This window comes from Peromyscus maniculatus, chromosome 12 (genome assembly GCF_049852395.1).
Source record: "Peromyscus maniculatus bairdii isolate BWxNUB_F1_BW_parent chromosome 12, HU_Pman_BW_mat_3.1, whole genome shotgun sequence".
Lineage (NCBI taxonomy): Eukaryota > Metazoa > Chordata > Mammalia > Rodentia > Cricetidae > Peromyscus > Peromyscus maniculatus.
The window spans coordinates 3,055,664-3,071,962 of NC_134863.1; the positions used below are offsets into that span (position 1 = coordinate 3,055,664).

At 38.7% G+C, this 16,299-nt stretch overlaps 1 protein-coding gene across 5 annotated transcripts in view; it reads right to left on the reverse strand.

Annotated features, from left to right (window-relative positions):
* Window positions 1-16,299, reverse strand: part of Fgd4 (FYVE, RhoGEF and PH domain containing 4) — a 197,719-nt gene that overhangs the window by 162,647 nt on the left and 18,773 nt on the right. Inside the window, exon 1 of one of the 5 annotated variants that reach the window (XM_076548385.1) lies at window positions 1,170-1,308. The exons of the other annotated variants lie outside the window; for them this stretch is intronic. Within the exon in view, the coding sequence (XP_076404500.1) occupies window positions 1,170-1,179 (10 nt within the window). The 5' untranslated portion in view covers window positions 1,180-1,308. Of the gene's footprint in view, window positions 1-1,169; window positions 1,309-16,299 lie in introns of those variants that run through there. 5 annotated transcript variants of the gene reach the window in all.

Below are 16,299 nucleotides of genomic sequence, written 5' to 3' on the forward strand. Positions count from 1 at the left end.
CTCACAAGACATAGAAAGCAGGAGAAGCAGCCTGGGTTACAGTCCTTATTCAGTTTTCCTCAAAGGTCCTGTCTGCAAATGCTCCCTCTGTATTTCACTCTGTCTTTTCACTATGGAGAGGACACAGGCTAGTGGACACAAGAGGAAGTAACAGTTTAAGAAAAAGTAAGATCACGACTTCAAATGTTTAAAATCTGAATACAGTATCGGTTCTGAAAAATCTAAGGTCAGCTACTATTATCATCCTAAAACCAAGAATTTAAGTGTGATGGGGTTCGGCCCTAAGGCACTGGCACGGCTGTCTTACACACTAGTGTTCTTTTCAAAGTTATTCATAAGCCAAAATTGAGACACCGAACGCATGACAAATCAAGGTATTGCCCTGGGACACAACAACACAGAGCAACTGAAACCGGAACTTCCAAAGAAACTTTAGTAGCTTACAAAATAATATTATGTGGCGGGAGTAAGAACTATCACACAAAATCCACACACACCGTAGTCCTGGCTTTGCAGAACTGTAGCAAGGCAGAAGAGCCTCAGAGCTGGACCAGCGGGCACCGCCAGGCACCGCCAGGCAGGCCCACAGGCATACTCTGCTCTTTGCATCTTGCTCAGAAAAAAATGTGTCCTTTAAAAAATGTTTTTCTCTGAACAAATACATTGACCTAAGTTGATTTTGTTCTATGTGTTCAGTTAGTTGGTTAAATATAAGATAATGTAAGATTACTGGTCAAATGAACTTCAGATTCTGAGAAATCATATGTGATTTCCCAAAAGCCTTGAAGAAGGAGACTATAATAATAATAAAATAATAATAATAATAATAATAAAAACAACTCTGGTCTTTTAAACTCACTTCTATTACTATTGGGAACAGAGTTGTACTATGAACTACAGAGACAATGGCTGCTCCTTCAGTTACATCTTGGGTCGTGAAAACAAGAAATTACACACACACAAAAAAAAAAAAGAAAAAGAAAGAAAATAACTGGTATCACAGAACCTTCTGATGAAGATTCACAATAACTTTCGATCACAGTAGAAATGTTCGTGATAAATTAACACCAAATGAAGCCACACACCAGCAACTTAGTCTATATACCCAAAAAATTCTGTTGTATCCTGAGATCGTTCTAAAACTGTGGTCATAAAATGGCAGTACTCACCACACCCCATAAAAGATTCCTTTCAAATAGCAGTCAGCAGCACCTGTTTCTCTTCTAGTCAATTTTTTTCTTGCCTCTTGAGGAAAGGGAATTGCATTGGTCATTTGGAGGCAAAATTTCTATCAGTCTGTAGTCAGATAGCAGGATGCGTCTTATGTTGGAAATGACAAATAACATAAATAACAGGAACTACGGAGTTGTTTCATAACTGTCCTAGTTGTGAGAGTTGTGAGGACACCCCCAAAAAGGACACAATATATTTCAAAACCCCAAGAAAGTATTTCCACATGTGGTCAGAGAGAGAGAACACTGTGGGTGGGATAGGAAGGTGACGCTGGCTAGCTGCATGTGATTTAACTATAGCAAGCCATTAGGTTTAATAACAAGCTATCCTTTAAAAACAGGCTGGGGTGCGGATCTGTGGTATATACAGAGCTTGCTTAGAATGACATGGTTCTAGGTTTGATCTAGCAACACACACACACACACACACACACACACACACACACACACACACGAAAAACAAATTCTTCAAAGAACATTAGGATCTTTTCACAGGCACTGGAAAGAGCTAAGAAATAGAATAACTAATTCTGAGCAATGTGACTATGTTTCCCAAAGAAAAAGGATCTCTCAGGTCTTTCTCAGAAACAAGTATGCAGATCACACTGCAACACAAGTAACTTTGCTAAGACACATAGGACTTTGACTAAAGATGCTACCCCTGTTCTGTGTAAGATAAGATTATTGGTTAAAATGAATGCTTTGGTTACTTATGACACAGGCTTCTTAGAACACTCAAAGAGTAATCAGTCACATGTCTACTCAACTTTTACATAATAATCTAACCCTAATTCCCTTTCTTTGTAATGTTTTGATGTCAGACTCAAACTAGAATATCTAGACTCAGTTCAGTGTCATAATCCTTTCAACAAATTACTGCATTTCTGAAAGAAAATCGAGATTAAAAATTATTCACTACCTTCAAATGCTTGAGGAATTTTGATGAGTACAGCAAAACAAACACTTAAAATAACTTACAAACCAGCCAGTGGAAGCATAGAGGAACCGGCTGGAGAAATACATGTGAAAATCAGCTGGGGCCTTTTAGACATTCTCCTGTTGTATTAAGGTGTGGCAGACACTGCACATTAACATCAGGGAGATGAGCTCTATGCACTTCAAGGTTCTCATACATTTTCTCACTGCAATTGTGACACAAGTGAATACAGAGTTTGAAGAGATGTATTTACTGTTACTGTGTGTATGTATTAATGGGGGGGTATGGGTGTGTACATACCACTGGGCATGTGTAGAAGACAGAGGACCACTTTGTGAAGCTGGTTCTATGCTTCTGTCTTTACCTAGGCTACAGGAATAGTCAGGCCAGTAGGCTCCTGTCATGCCACTTAGCTGCCTTTCCTAAGCGTCCTCTCATCTAGTGTAATACTTCCAAGAGGTGGTGATTTTGAGAGCTGGTAATGTGATGATCATGTGAACATTGTTAAAATCATGAGCTTTACATGTTGATCTCTGTGAAGTGACTGGTGTTACAGCAAGTTCATGTAATATGTCCACCTCAGGGCCTGATGCTTTCCAAACTTCACTCACTCAAGCCCCCAAGCTCACCCAGGTTAAATGAAGGCTGAGGTACAGGAGGTGCTGGCAATGTGCCCAGGCATATGTCTATGAAGTATCAGCATTTTGTGATCCCTCTCTGTAGCTCTGAGGCATGTGGCAGGAAACTTTAAAATGACTACATGCCAGTATGGCTGAACTGAAACTGTCTTGCTTTGCTGTTATGTTTCATGGTGAAGGATCTTAATGAGTATGCTAGCCTTTGGTTGGTTAGTTGGTTGGTTGGTTGGTTGGTTGGTTGGTTGGTTGGTTGGTTGGCTGGCTGGCTGAAGATAGGGTTGCACTTTGTAACCCTAGCTAGCCTAGACTTGGCTGGCCTTGAACTCACAGAGTTCTGCCTGCCCTTAGCCTCTGAAGTGCTGGAATTAAAGGTATGTGTCACCATGGCCCGTTTTTTCTACCGCCTTTTCAATGTTTCAGTAGTATGGGAAAAAAGGATGAATAAAAATTTATTTGAAATATCTCATAATGGTTTAAAGCATAGAATTTTATGTGAATAAATTCCTACATTGTAGCCAGGTGGTGGTGGTACATATCTTTAATCCCAGCACTCAGGAGGCAGGGGCAGGGGATCTGCGAATTTGAGGCCAGCCTGGTCTACATAGTGAGATCCAGGGTAGCCAGGCCTACAAAGAGAAATCCTGTCTCAAAAATAAATAAATAAATAAATGAATAAATAAATAAATAAATAAATAATCCTACACTGCAGATATTTCAAAAATCTTTACCACTTACAGGGCCTTTTCATTATCCAGGTACTATGTGAGTACAGCTGTGGGAAATTGTCACCCTAGGTAAAATCCCTCATGAATGTGTGCTGAGTTCCACATTCATGACTTATAGCTTGCCATATTAAGACTATATAAAACCAGATATAACTCTAAACAAAGTTATTTTGACCAATCTAATCACATATGTTTAAATTTCACAGTGGTTTTAGGACTCAAAATTTCAATCAATTTGTTCCAGTGCTAAAATTAGTAACTCCCAAGTGAGGAGACTAAATATTAAACTTCACGGAAGGAGAAACAGAAGCAGCATCATAGTCCACATCCTCACATGATGAATATCATCAGTCACAGCTACAGAACTTGACTGTTGAATCCCCAAATAAGAACTCTGACCACCAGGCTTTATCAGGGGGCCCATTTCACAGTGAAGGACACAGCCCACCCACAGACACAGACAGCTCCTGGCCAGAAACTCACAGTTCCATTTCTCTTGCTAAACTTTCTATTTAGGCCTGACAAACTGCTTTCTACATCATGCGGTCCTCTTCGTAACTCAATACCTCAACACTTCCTATTTAATCTACTTGTAAATTTTAAGTTTCACATCCAGCCTGGGAACAGGAGCATGTTATAGCATCTTGAAACCAGGTGTCCACCCAGGGATCTTGTCTTGATCTTAATTAGCTGGTTTGCTGTGAGGAAAATGAGAAGAGAACTGTCACTTCCTCAAAGTCATTTGACTCAGGAATAGCTTTAGGGCTCAAGGTCTGCTTGCACTTCCTCTGTGGGGGCTAACTACGCCTGGAAAGTCAGGCACTAGCAGCAAGCACCACACAGCCCAGGGTATTTAAAGCACTCCAAATTGATTTCCTCTTCCCCTAACATCTACTTCCACCTTTTGCCTATTTCCTGTATATGTTGTATTGTGATTTGGAGAAAAACTGCAACTGTTTTGGTAAATAAATAAAAACTTGTTTTCTAGACATGAAGCAAGTGTTTCAGTTCCTTATTAAAATAGAGGACAGTCTCAAAATTGCAATAGTTATAAATACTCTAATTTTTGACAATTTCATATAAGCAAAAAGTATCTTGTGAACACATTTCTCTCCTTCCTCTTCCACTTAGCTCCTTCCTATTTACACGTCTCAGTTTTGTGTGTGTGCACATCTTGTGTTCATGATTACATCAGCCCCATCTTATCAAGACAGTGTTTCATAGGATGCTGTCCCCATCCTCAAGCTCCTAAAAATCCCTGAATCTTAGAGGGGATGATATGGATGTTCTATTAGGGATAAGCATTCATTCTCAACATTTTGACCAGTTATGAATCTCTGTATTAACTGTTACCCACTAAAAATAGCAATACTTTTTGAAAATACATGTTAAGTACATTTATTTTCTTTAATTTTACTGGAAAGGACCATTATTTCTTGGCTTACAAATTCTAGGCAGTTTATTTAAATCTGTGTGAGTACCAACACATGTGTTACATGTCATTATAAAGAAGATGCCTCACAGAGGAAATAACTGTACTTTCTCTGGTAACTGGACTGTTCTGCCTCTGAGAGATATAATAAGGAACACTTGAAATACGGACCATGTGACTAAAGAATGGAAGTAAATATTACTTTATTTAACTGAGATTTAATATTTTGAACTAAATATCAGCTGGGTGGTGACGGTGGACGCCTTTAATACCAGCACTTAGGAGGCAGAGGCAAAGACTAAGCACTTTGCCTTGTATCGAGCTGGGCAAGACGACCTGGTATGAGGAACAGGGTCCCAAATGCCAGTAAAAGAGTCAGAGACAGCCCCTGCTCCCACTGTTAGGAGTCCCACAAAAAGACCAAGCTATACAATGTAACATATATGCAGAGGGCCTAGGTCAGTACCATGTAGGTTCCCTGGTTGTTGGATCAGTCTCTATGAGCTCCTATGGGCCCAGATTAGTTTATTCTGTGGGTTTTCTAAATCCATACACCTATGGACATCTGATTTTCAACAAAGAAGCCAAAATTACACAATGGAAAAAAGAAAGCATCTTCAACAAACAGTGCTGGTATAACTGGATGTCAGCATGTAGGAGAATGAAAATAGATCCATATCTTTCACCCTGCATAAAACTCAAGTCCAACTGGATGAAAGACCTCAACATAAATCCAGTCACACTAAAGCTGATAGAAAAGAAAGTGAGGAATAGCTTGGAATGCACTGGCACAGGAGATAACTTCCTGAACTGAAAACCAAGAGTACAGACACTAAGGTAAACAATTAATAAATGGGACCTCCTGAAACTGAAAAGCTTCTGTAAGGCAAAGGACACCTTTAATAAGACAAAATGCAGCCTACAGTATGTGAAAAGATCTTCACCAACTCCACATCTCATGAGAGCTTATTTCCAAAATATATAAAGAACTCAAGAAACTAGACATCAAAAAAAAAATCCAATTAAAAAATGGGGTACAGAACCAAACAGAGAATTCTCAACAGAATAATCTCAAATGCCTGAGAAATATTTAAAGAAATGTTCAACATCCTTAGCTACCAGGGAAATGCAAATCAAAATTGCTTTGAGATTCTACCTTATACCTGTGAGAATGACAAAGATAAAAAACACAAGTGACAGCTCATCCTAGAGAGGATGTACAGCAAGGGGAACACTCCTCTACTGCTTGTGGAAATGCAAACTTGTACAGCAATTTTGGAAATCAATATGGTGGTTTCTCAGAAAATTGGGAATCGATCTACCTCAAGACCCAGCTATACCATTCCTGGGTATATACCCAAAGGATGCTCAATCATGCCACAAAGACACTTGCTCAGCTATGTTCATAGCAACTTTATTCATAATAATCAGAACCTGAAAACAAACTAGATGTCCCTCAACTGAAGAATGGATAAAGAAAATGTGGTACATTTATACAATGGAGTATTACTCAGCTGTTAAAAACAATGACATCATGAAATCTGCAGGCAAATGGATGGAACTAGAAAAAATCATCCTGAGTGAGGTAACCCAGACCCAGAAGGACAAACATGGTATGTACTCACTCATAAGTGGATATTAGCTGTATAGTCAAGGATAACCACAGACCCAGAGGCTCAAGGAAGGCACTAGAATCTGTCTGGGAAGGGGAAATAGAAGAGATTTGGTGGGTGGACAGGGGGAAGGTGGGGATCAGGTGAGGGTTGGTGGAGGGGAGAGTACTGAAAAAGACTACTGGAAAGGGTGTCACTTCAGGGTCAGAAACCTGGTGCAAGGGAAATTCCCAGAATCTGCAAGGATGACCCCAGCTAAGACTTCTAGCAATATCAGATATGTAACCTGAACTGGCCATCTCCTCTGACCAGGCAAGACTTCCAGGGGAGGAATAACCTTGAACCTATGGTCTGTCCTGCCTATGGGATGTGCTGGGATTAGATAGGCACAGAGATAGTGAGAGTATCCAACCAATACTGGTCCAGCCTGAGACTCATTCCACAAGAGGGAGCCCACCCCTGACACTGCCTAGAGTGCCAGCACCCACAGGATGGGTGGCCCAGAGACTTAGGATAGAACCAAACATGACCGGAGGGGAAAAAAATGTCAATGTGATGACATTAACGACGATATTCTGCTATATTCATGGATTGGTGCCTAGCTCAGTTGTCATCAGTGAGGCTTCATCCAGCAACTGATGGAAACAGATGCAGACCCACAGCCAAACATTAGGCTGAGCTGGGGGAATCCTGCAGAAGAGGGGGAGGAGGGATTGTAGGAGCCAGAGGGGTCAAGATTGTGTTGTTCTTAATCGTGAACTTTTTAGATGACAATATTGTGTCACCAGGTCAAAAGGTTACACACACCTACAAAGTTTATGTTGAGTGGATTGATTTCTTCCTCCTTCCCACCTTCCCTTCCCCACTTCAGTCTTTCCTTCCAGGGCCCCTGGGTATCCAGTGGGAAACAGTCTGTGGAACGGATCATCTTTCCTTGATTTTAATACTTTTGAAATTTTTCAGGTGGCAATTTTCTGCGTTTTTTTTCTATTTCCTTTATTTGTCTATCCCTCTTCCAAATACTAGTTTTGAACTACATAATAACCTTAGAATTTAATACAGTGATTCCTCACACACTATTCTTTTTCAGGATCGTTATGTATTATCTGCACCAGGAGTTCAGCCAGAATATGGGAGGGCTCTAGGGCCCCATGAAAAGATCCAACATTCAGATTACAGACACAGAACAAGAACAATCATGCAGTCAAGGCAGGTAAAATATTTTCAAGAAGATTAGAGAAGATTTCCTAAATCTAGAGAAAGAAATGTTTACCCAGGTGCAAGAAGAGGTCTACAGAACACCAACTAGACAGGACCAGGAAAGAAACTCCCCACAACATGTGCCAGGTAAAAGATGAAAATACAGAATAAAGAAAGGGTGATAAATGCTGCAAGAAAGAAAAGGCCAAGTCCTTTATAAATGTAGGCCAGTGAGAACAATCCCTGATTATTTGACAGAAACTTTTAAAGCCAGAAGCCAGTTCAAAAAGATCACAACTGGATGAGTTGGCTCAGTGGTTAGGAGAACTTGCTGCTCTAGTTCCTAGCACCAACACGGTGACTCAAAACCATCTACAAACCCAGCTCAATCAATGTCCTCTTCTGACCTAAGCAGGCACCAGGCATGCATGTGGTACACATATACACATGCAGGCAAAACACTCATACAAATAAAATAAATCTAAAGAAACTTGTTTTTAAAAGATGAAATGCATTAGAAGTAACATCAGACTCTTAAAACAATAAATAAAATTAAAGGAGAAAAAAATCTTTCCATGATAAAAACAGATTAAAGGAATTCATGATGGCTAAGCCAGCACTAAAGATAGTCTTTGGGAGAAAGATAAATGCGCTCCAAAGGTCACAGAGAATACATTAAAAATGTCAGAACAGTTCATCTGAAGAAGCCAAGGAAGGTCCTAACCCACTGCCATCTACAAAACCACAAGCCTAGTTCCAGACTCAAGGCTGTGGACCCCCTTCATTTGTGAACACACTTTGCCTGACCTAGCTCTAAATTGGAGGTTTGGGAGCCATCTCTTCCCGGTTTAATTAAAGAATTCATCCACGGGATTTACATGGCTTAGCTCAAGCTCATGCATCTCCTGTACTGAAATGATTTAAGACCAGATTGTCACATTAGACACACAAAGAAAGAAGTCCATTTGCCCAGGTCACATGGTAAAAGCAAAAGCAGCATGAACAGCCAAAACGGCATGCCTCCCATAAACACACTAGACCTACAGAAGCATTTTCTAATGAGAACTACCTAGTGAGAAGGCCAGGCAAATATCATGACAGCCTGCCCTAATAACTCAGTTAAGAACTAGGCCCCAGTCCCTGCTTTTTGGAATGGAGCAAGCAGTTTCTGAGGAAGAGCCACGAACAAAGGACAATCAATATCCAATACTCTGGACAGCAAGGATGAGGAGGCCGGGCGGCCTAAGCCATAAATAGCTCAAGATTATGACCAAATAAGGACAAAGCCTGGGACTTGTCCAGGCCTGCCCCAAAATGGAAAGCTGTAGCCCTGACTAGCCCTGGCCAACTAGAATGTACTAATAATGGTATAATAATATGATTGCCACTTGCTTGAGCCAATTATATCTAAAGTGACCTAACTGCCTTAGGATCTACCCTTGGCTGTGCTTAAAAGGAGCCCACACACCCCTCTCAGCGTCTTTGCCATCTTGCCTTTGTGTTGGATGGCAGGCCCCAGCATGCTGGAATAATAAACACTCTTGCTGATTGCATATGTGGACGATGGTCATTTGTGGGACTTCTCCTGGACCCTAACACCTAGATGAACCCCAGGAAAAACAATTTAAAAGCACTATCTTAAATTTTATCAAAGAATTAAAGATTTAAAAACATGAAAACACACTTCATTGAACAACAATGAACACAGGAGTGATAGCCAAGAAAATACAAATAACACACTTAAATAAAAAAGCAAAGAAAGCTGGGTGTGCTGGTGCATTCCTTTAATCCCAACACTTGGAAGGCAAGAAGAAGATTTCTGTGAGTTCAAGGTCAGCCTGTTCTACACAGTGAGTTCCCGGACAGAACTGTTACACAGAGAAACCAGAAAGAGGAAAAAAAATAGCAAAAAGAATTTAAGTTTTAAAACTGAATTCAATACAGGGATAGAAACACTGAAGAGAACAAAGCTGAAATGAAGATGGAATTGAAAACCTCAATATCCCAGTCAGAAAGCTCAGGGGAAAGCCTTACATGTAAAGTCAAGCAGAGACAGCCTGCCTGGGTTCAAAGACGCAGTAGAGGGTCTAGACAAAATACACCAAAAAAAACAAAAAACACTTTAAAGCACAGGAGAAGAGTGTACAAGAAGGAATATGGAAGATCCAGGTTAATGGCATAGATCAGCTCTTTTAGGAAGCCAGAGAAGAAAATGACCCCCAAACTAAGGAAAGACACACCAATACAGGTACAAGCACACAGAACCCCAGCCAGACAAGACCAAAGAAGCAGCAAGTAACACCAGATCATGGTTTAAACACCAAATATACACAGCTAAAATGTTGAGAGTTTGACAAGAAAAACAAAAGTCACATACAAGGGAAAACTCATCAGAATAACACCCGATTTCTCAGTAGAAATTCTAAAAGCCAGTAGAGCCAGGAGCAATATACTCCAAGTCCACAACTATCAACCTAGACTACCCCACCCAGAAAAACCACCTGCCATAGCTAAAGAGAAAGAAAAACTTTCCATGATCTAAACAGTCTAAACAAAATCATATCCAACAACCACAGCAACAAACAAACAAAAAACACAAGCAAAAAAAATCGCTAAACAGAATACTGAAGCAATACTTAAAACTGAGGAGAGGAGTAAGCACAGCCAAGACACCCAGAAAAGAAACAAATGAAGCCATGATTTTAAAAAAACAACCCACAATTAAGAACACAAATATATATATAATTTCAGAAGTAAATGGCATCTTATATTAAAGGACCTAACAGATATTTACAGACTATTCTACCCAAACATCAAAGAATACACATTCTAGTTAGCAACACATGGACATGTCTCTAAAATACACCACATCCTGGGACACAAAGCAAAACTTAACAGAGAAAAAATTAAATAATTCCACGTATATCTGACTTTTATGCAATAAACCTTAAAACTGACAGAAAACAAAACTCTAGTGTGTGCTCACTCATGGACATCAAAGAACTCACTAATGCATAAGGAATGTGTCAAAGGAGAAATCAAAGTATTGCTGGAACTAAACAAAGATGAAAATATAATATAACAAACTTCTGATGCATATAGTAAGCAGTTCTAAGAGGGAAATCCATGGCTCCAATTGCTATATTCAAAAATAATGATAAAGAGAAAGAGTACAAACAAGTGACTTTAGTGATGCGAAACAAGAATTTGGCAAAAGAACAAACCAAACCTAAACACAGAAGAAGGAAAAAATTAATAAAAATCAAGGCAGAAATTAATGAAATAGAAACAAAGAAAACAATACAAAGAATCAATGATCTAATCACTTGTTCTATAAGAGGATGAACAAGATCAACAGATCCTTGGCCCAACTAACCAAAAGAGATAAAGAGAAGATCCAAATTAAGAGAATCAGAAATGACCAGGGAAAAAATAGACACTGAGAAATAGAGTATTATAAGGGAATACTATTAAAATCTGTATTTCATTAAGTTGACAGAAACATGAGCTTTGAGTCACAATACCTACATTGCACTTTCTTCTGTCTTCTCTCTCTTCTGTCATAGCCATGGCCTCATGGACCAGGTGGTGGAACGTCATAGCCTTTACTCCAACCTTACAGCCTAACTACACATGGAGCAGTTGGTGGAACGTCACAGCCTTTACTCCGACCTTACATATTTCAAGATGTGAAGCCCCCTTCTTTTGACTTTGGCCTTGCATATTTCCACCCTGAAAGGTCTCCAGGAAAGAAATAAAAATGAACTGAGGATGCCAGTGGTACATGCCTTTAATCCCATCACTCAGGAAGCAAAGGTAGGTGGATCTTTGAGTTTGAGGCCAGCCTGGAGTACAGACCAAGTTCCCGGACAGCCAGAACTACACAGAGAAACCCTGTCTCAAAAGAACCAAATAAAATAAAATAAAAATGGAAAAAAAAGGCAATTAATTTTTCAAACTATGGTTTCATTCCATTAATGAGCTTGATAGAGAACAACAAAAAATTAAGAGTGTTAACTACACAGAATAGATACATTTACTCCAGAAACATAAATACACACAATAGATACAGTTACTGCAGATACATAAATACACAGAATAGATACATTCATTGCAGACACAAACATATACAACTTCCTATTAGGCTATGGGTATAAAGTGTCAAAGCCACTGTTCTAAATCAAAGGAACCATCTGCTCTGAAACCAAATGGAAAAGCATTGTATATTCAGTTTCTATGGTTATACTACTGCATAAAAGCCTACTGCCATGACAAACAAAAGGAAGATAAATTAAAAAGCTGGACTACATAAAGTTTTTCCTCTTGTTTTGGTTGTAGAGTAAACAGATCACTAAAATACTCTTAAGAAAAAAGTAAATACCAGTATAAGAAAGAGTCACTACAGAAAGTTCAGGCAGGTGCAAGAAGAAAAGCATCTATGCATTCCACATACGGCTTTCTTATTTAATCCACACAACCCAATGCATTAGCTCCTATGGCAATGAATGGTGCCATAATAGTGTACTGTCTGTATAGACGAATTTCTAAATGGTCTTATTAAATAAAAAACACGGAGCCAACTGTAGGGGTGAAAGCATTAGAAAGATCAGGGAAACAGGAAAAGTCACCAGCAAACCTTACCTCACCAACTCTGCAGCTTCCAAATGCCAATTCCTTCCTGTCTACCCACACCTTTATTGCCTTACTGTTCTGCCTTCTCACTGGCTCTCTTAGTCTAGCTACCTCACTTCCTCTTCCTATATAGCTCTGTCACTTTCTGTCTGTCTGTACAGACTTCCAGGCCTCTATGGTTGGTACTGGAACTAAAGGCGTGTGTAACCACACTTGGTTCTGTTCCCCAGTGTGGCCTCGAACACACAGAGATCTTGCCTGCTAAGTGAGAGGATTAAGGGTGTGTGCTACTGTGGTCTGAATTCCTTGTTTACTTAAAGTGGCTTGCTATTTCCTCTGATCTCCAGGTAAACTTTATTTATTAAAGCACAAATAAAATATCATATTCCCCTTTTTTGTCTAATAAAATACAATAAAAAAGGTATAAGAAAAACTATATACAATAAGTACAATACAATATATACAAGTAATAAATATATCAAAAATGTCTAGTCCATCTGCATTTGACAAATTCAGAGAAAATATTCTATTATCTATCCTATTTTGGTGAGTCCAAATGTGCCTAATTCACTTTCTATCCTAACTTACATTACCAACAGGAAACTATCTCATGATGTCTTTCAAACTTATACACTTAACACCTCTTAGTGAGTTTCTTTTCCGAATTTCTTAACAAGGAAAACTGTTACTACAACTATCAAATCTTCCACTCCCTCAGAGACCCGAGAAGGAAATAATATTACCTAGTGAAACAGGAAGTGCAAACAAGCGACTTCTATAAAATGAGTTATGACAGAAACAGCCAGCTGCCTGGACAGTCACCCGAGGTTTCTCTGCAATTTTGGGGCATCATCTTTGGCCTACAGGCTTAGCATATCTGACAGACTCATTTGTGAAGCAAGATGTACACAAGGCCAACAGCTTGATCTCATATTCAGTGCAAGTATCAAATGTACCAGATAAACTTGAATTCTGCCACTGTCCTGTCATGATTCAGGATTTTAAATTCTGGAAATTGCTGGTGTTTTTAGAATTCTGCTGCCCATTCTTCTCAGCTTGCAGGTGGCTTCATCTCCTTTATTAAATGCCTATCTACCATTGAGAGATTAGATTCCGTCATTCTAGTTATTCCTTCAAGAATAACTGTTTCAGCTACTGTTCCACTGCACACCAGAAGCCATCGGTCCACTGCCTGTTCAGCTGCCTTGGAAGAAAAGGTCACTGTACCTTTTCCAGATTGCAAAGCTACTTCAGCAATGGTGCCATATTGTCCTGGCCTCAGAGGATGCCTGTTGCCAAATCTGCAACCACACTTGTCTTGGTAAGGATCAGCAGTCCTTTGTTTTGTGTCCTGTTTGTCCATTTTGGATAGCATACTGTCAGCAGTTGATGAGAGGACACTTTGACGCCCAGTGGCTAACTTCTGCCACAATGAAAGTTAACTCCATATGCATTTTTTTCAATGCCCATATTTTCTCTGAAGTAGAGTGGTGCTGCCAGGAGCCGACATGTCTCATAGTCATAAAAAAAGAAAAAAAAAATATATGTTTTTAAACATCTTAAATGCCATATTCTATAAATCTCTGAAGGGTTTGAAGATGACCTGTCTATCTGAAATATATCTGCTCGGCCTTGAAAACATATCTAATATGACTACAAGTTCGATTGTAATGTTTAACTACTAACTTTCATTTCTTTATATTGTAATAGTTGGTAATAATACCTTTCAAGGATAAGCAAATTGCATTACATTGTTAAATGAACTCTATAAGTACAATATCCTGAATAAGATTAAATATATATATATATATATATATATATATATATAGCATTTTCTAACAATATCAATCTCAATATATATAATTTGTATTATAAAGAGGTAGAATCCAATCAGCTCTCTTTATAAGTTGAATTATACCACTCTTGGGATATTTGCTGTTAATCTCTCCCAAAAAATTACTGCAAGCTCTTTGCCAAGGTTCACTTTCTGGCCATAATTTGTCAATTTCATCCTTAGTTAAAGGTACTGCAATTTCTGCTGGGTCTATTCCTGTTAATTGACGGTCTCAATTTTCCTTTTAAAATCAAGTCAGAGATCTTTTCCACATAAGTTGTTAATTTTTCACTCTGTTTACTTGGTAGAAATACCTATTCCAATATAATATCTTCCCTCTGCATTAAATTCCTGTAGGAGAATGCCTAGAGTATAAAATAACCAAAATGCAATCAAGCTTTTGATCCAAATGATCCACATGTCCTTCCTGTACTTTCTTTTCTACCAAAGCCAATTCTCTCTCAGCTTCAGCTGATAATTCTCTTGGAACATTTAAATCCTTGTCACCTTCTAAGGTTTTAACAAATTACTCCATTCATCATTTTTTTTTTTTTGCCCCAACAACAGTTCATAGATGGGAAATGTTTCAGAATAATCTTTGAAAGTCATTAAGTCTGCAATCAATCTCTCCTAATTTGCCCCTTTTGGGGTCTAATTTTTTGTAGACCTATTTTATATCCTAAATAATTAATAGAATCTCCTCTTTGTATCTTTTCAGGAGCAATTTGTAATACCTAACAAGGCAAAATTTTCTTTACTTCTTCAAACATTCTTTCTAAAGTATCTGCATTTGAATCAGCTAGTAAAATAGCGTCCATGTAATGATAAATTATAGATTTAGAAAATTGTCTATGTATTACTTCTAACCACTGTTGTACAAAATATTGGCAAAGGGTTGGGCTATTTAACATCCCCTGTGTGAGAACCCTCCATTGATATCTCTTGACCGGTTGAGAATTATTATAAGTAGGCACCATGAAGGCAAATCTTTCTTGGTCTTTTTCTTGTAAGGGTATTGAGAAGAAAGTCTTTTAAATCAATAAATATAAGAGGCCATCCTTTAGGTAATAAAGTAGGCAAAGGAATTCCAGATTGTAGACAGCCCATTGATTGAATTACTTTGTTAATTGCTCTTAGGTCTGTTACCATTCTCCATTTACCAGATTTCTTTTTAATAACAAATACAGGAGAATTCCAAGGGCTGGTTGATTCTTCAATATACTGAGCATTTAACTGCCCTTCTACCAGCTCTTCCAAGGCCTGCAGTTTCTCTGTTGTTAAAGGCCATTGCTGAACCCATACAGGCTTGTCTGTTGACCATTTTAAAGGTAGAGCTGTTGGTGTCTTTGGAAGATCATCAGGTGTTGTGCCCTGTTCTTGTATAATATGGATGGCTGGTGACCACTCATTAGAATAATACTTTCTAATATTTCTCTTAGAAACATGTTAGTTTATGGTTTGTTTCTGAGGTCGGAGGAATGTTAACCTGGGTATTCCATTGCTATAACAGATCATGACCCCATAAATTTATAGCTACAGTAGCTACATCTGGCTTTAATTTTCCTCTCTGTCCTTCTGGACCTATGCATTCAAGCCATCTTGTGCTCTGTTTCACTTGAGATAATGTTCCAATCAACAGCTGAACATTTACTGATTTGGATGTAAAAATTCTGGTGTAATTACTGTAACATTCACACCTGTGTTTTTTAAACCTTCTAAGAGAATGTCATTTATTTGTATTTTTAATTTTGGTCTTTGTTCTATAAATGAACAAATTTTGCCAAAAAAAAAAATGCTTTATGGTTTCTCCTGAGTTTCCTGTTCTCTCTGCTACAACTTTTCTATCACGCCAGCAGCCTGATTTATTCCAATGGGCATTTGGCTATTTAATTGCTCTGAGTAGGGGTTTCTTCTACAATGGCAAGAAAAGTCTAAACTGAACTTGCCATGGGGGCCTGCATGAGGCCCCTCTGGGAGTTTCCCAATGGCAGACACAAAGGATTACCTTGTTTGTCACTTGTTGATCTACATTTGTTGGTCCAATGTTTACCATTAC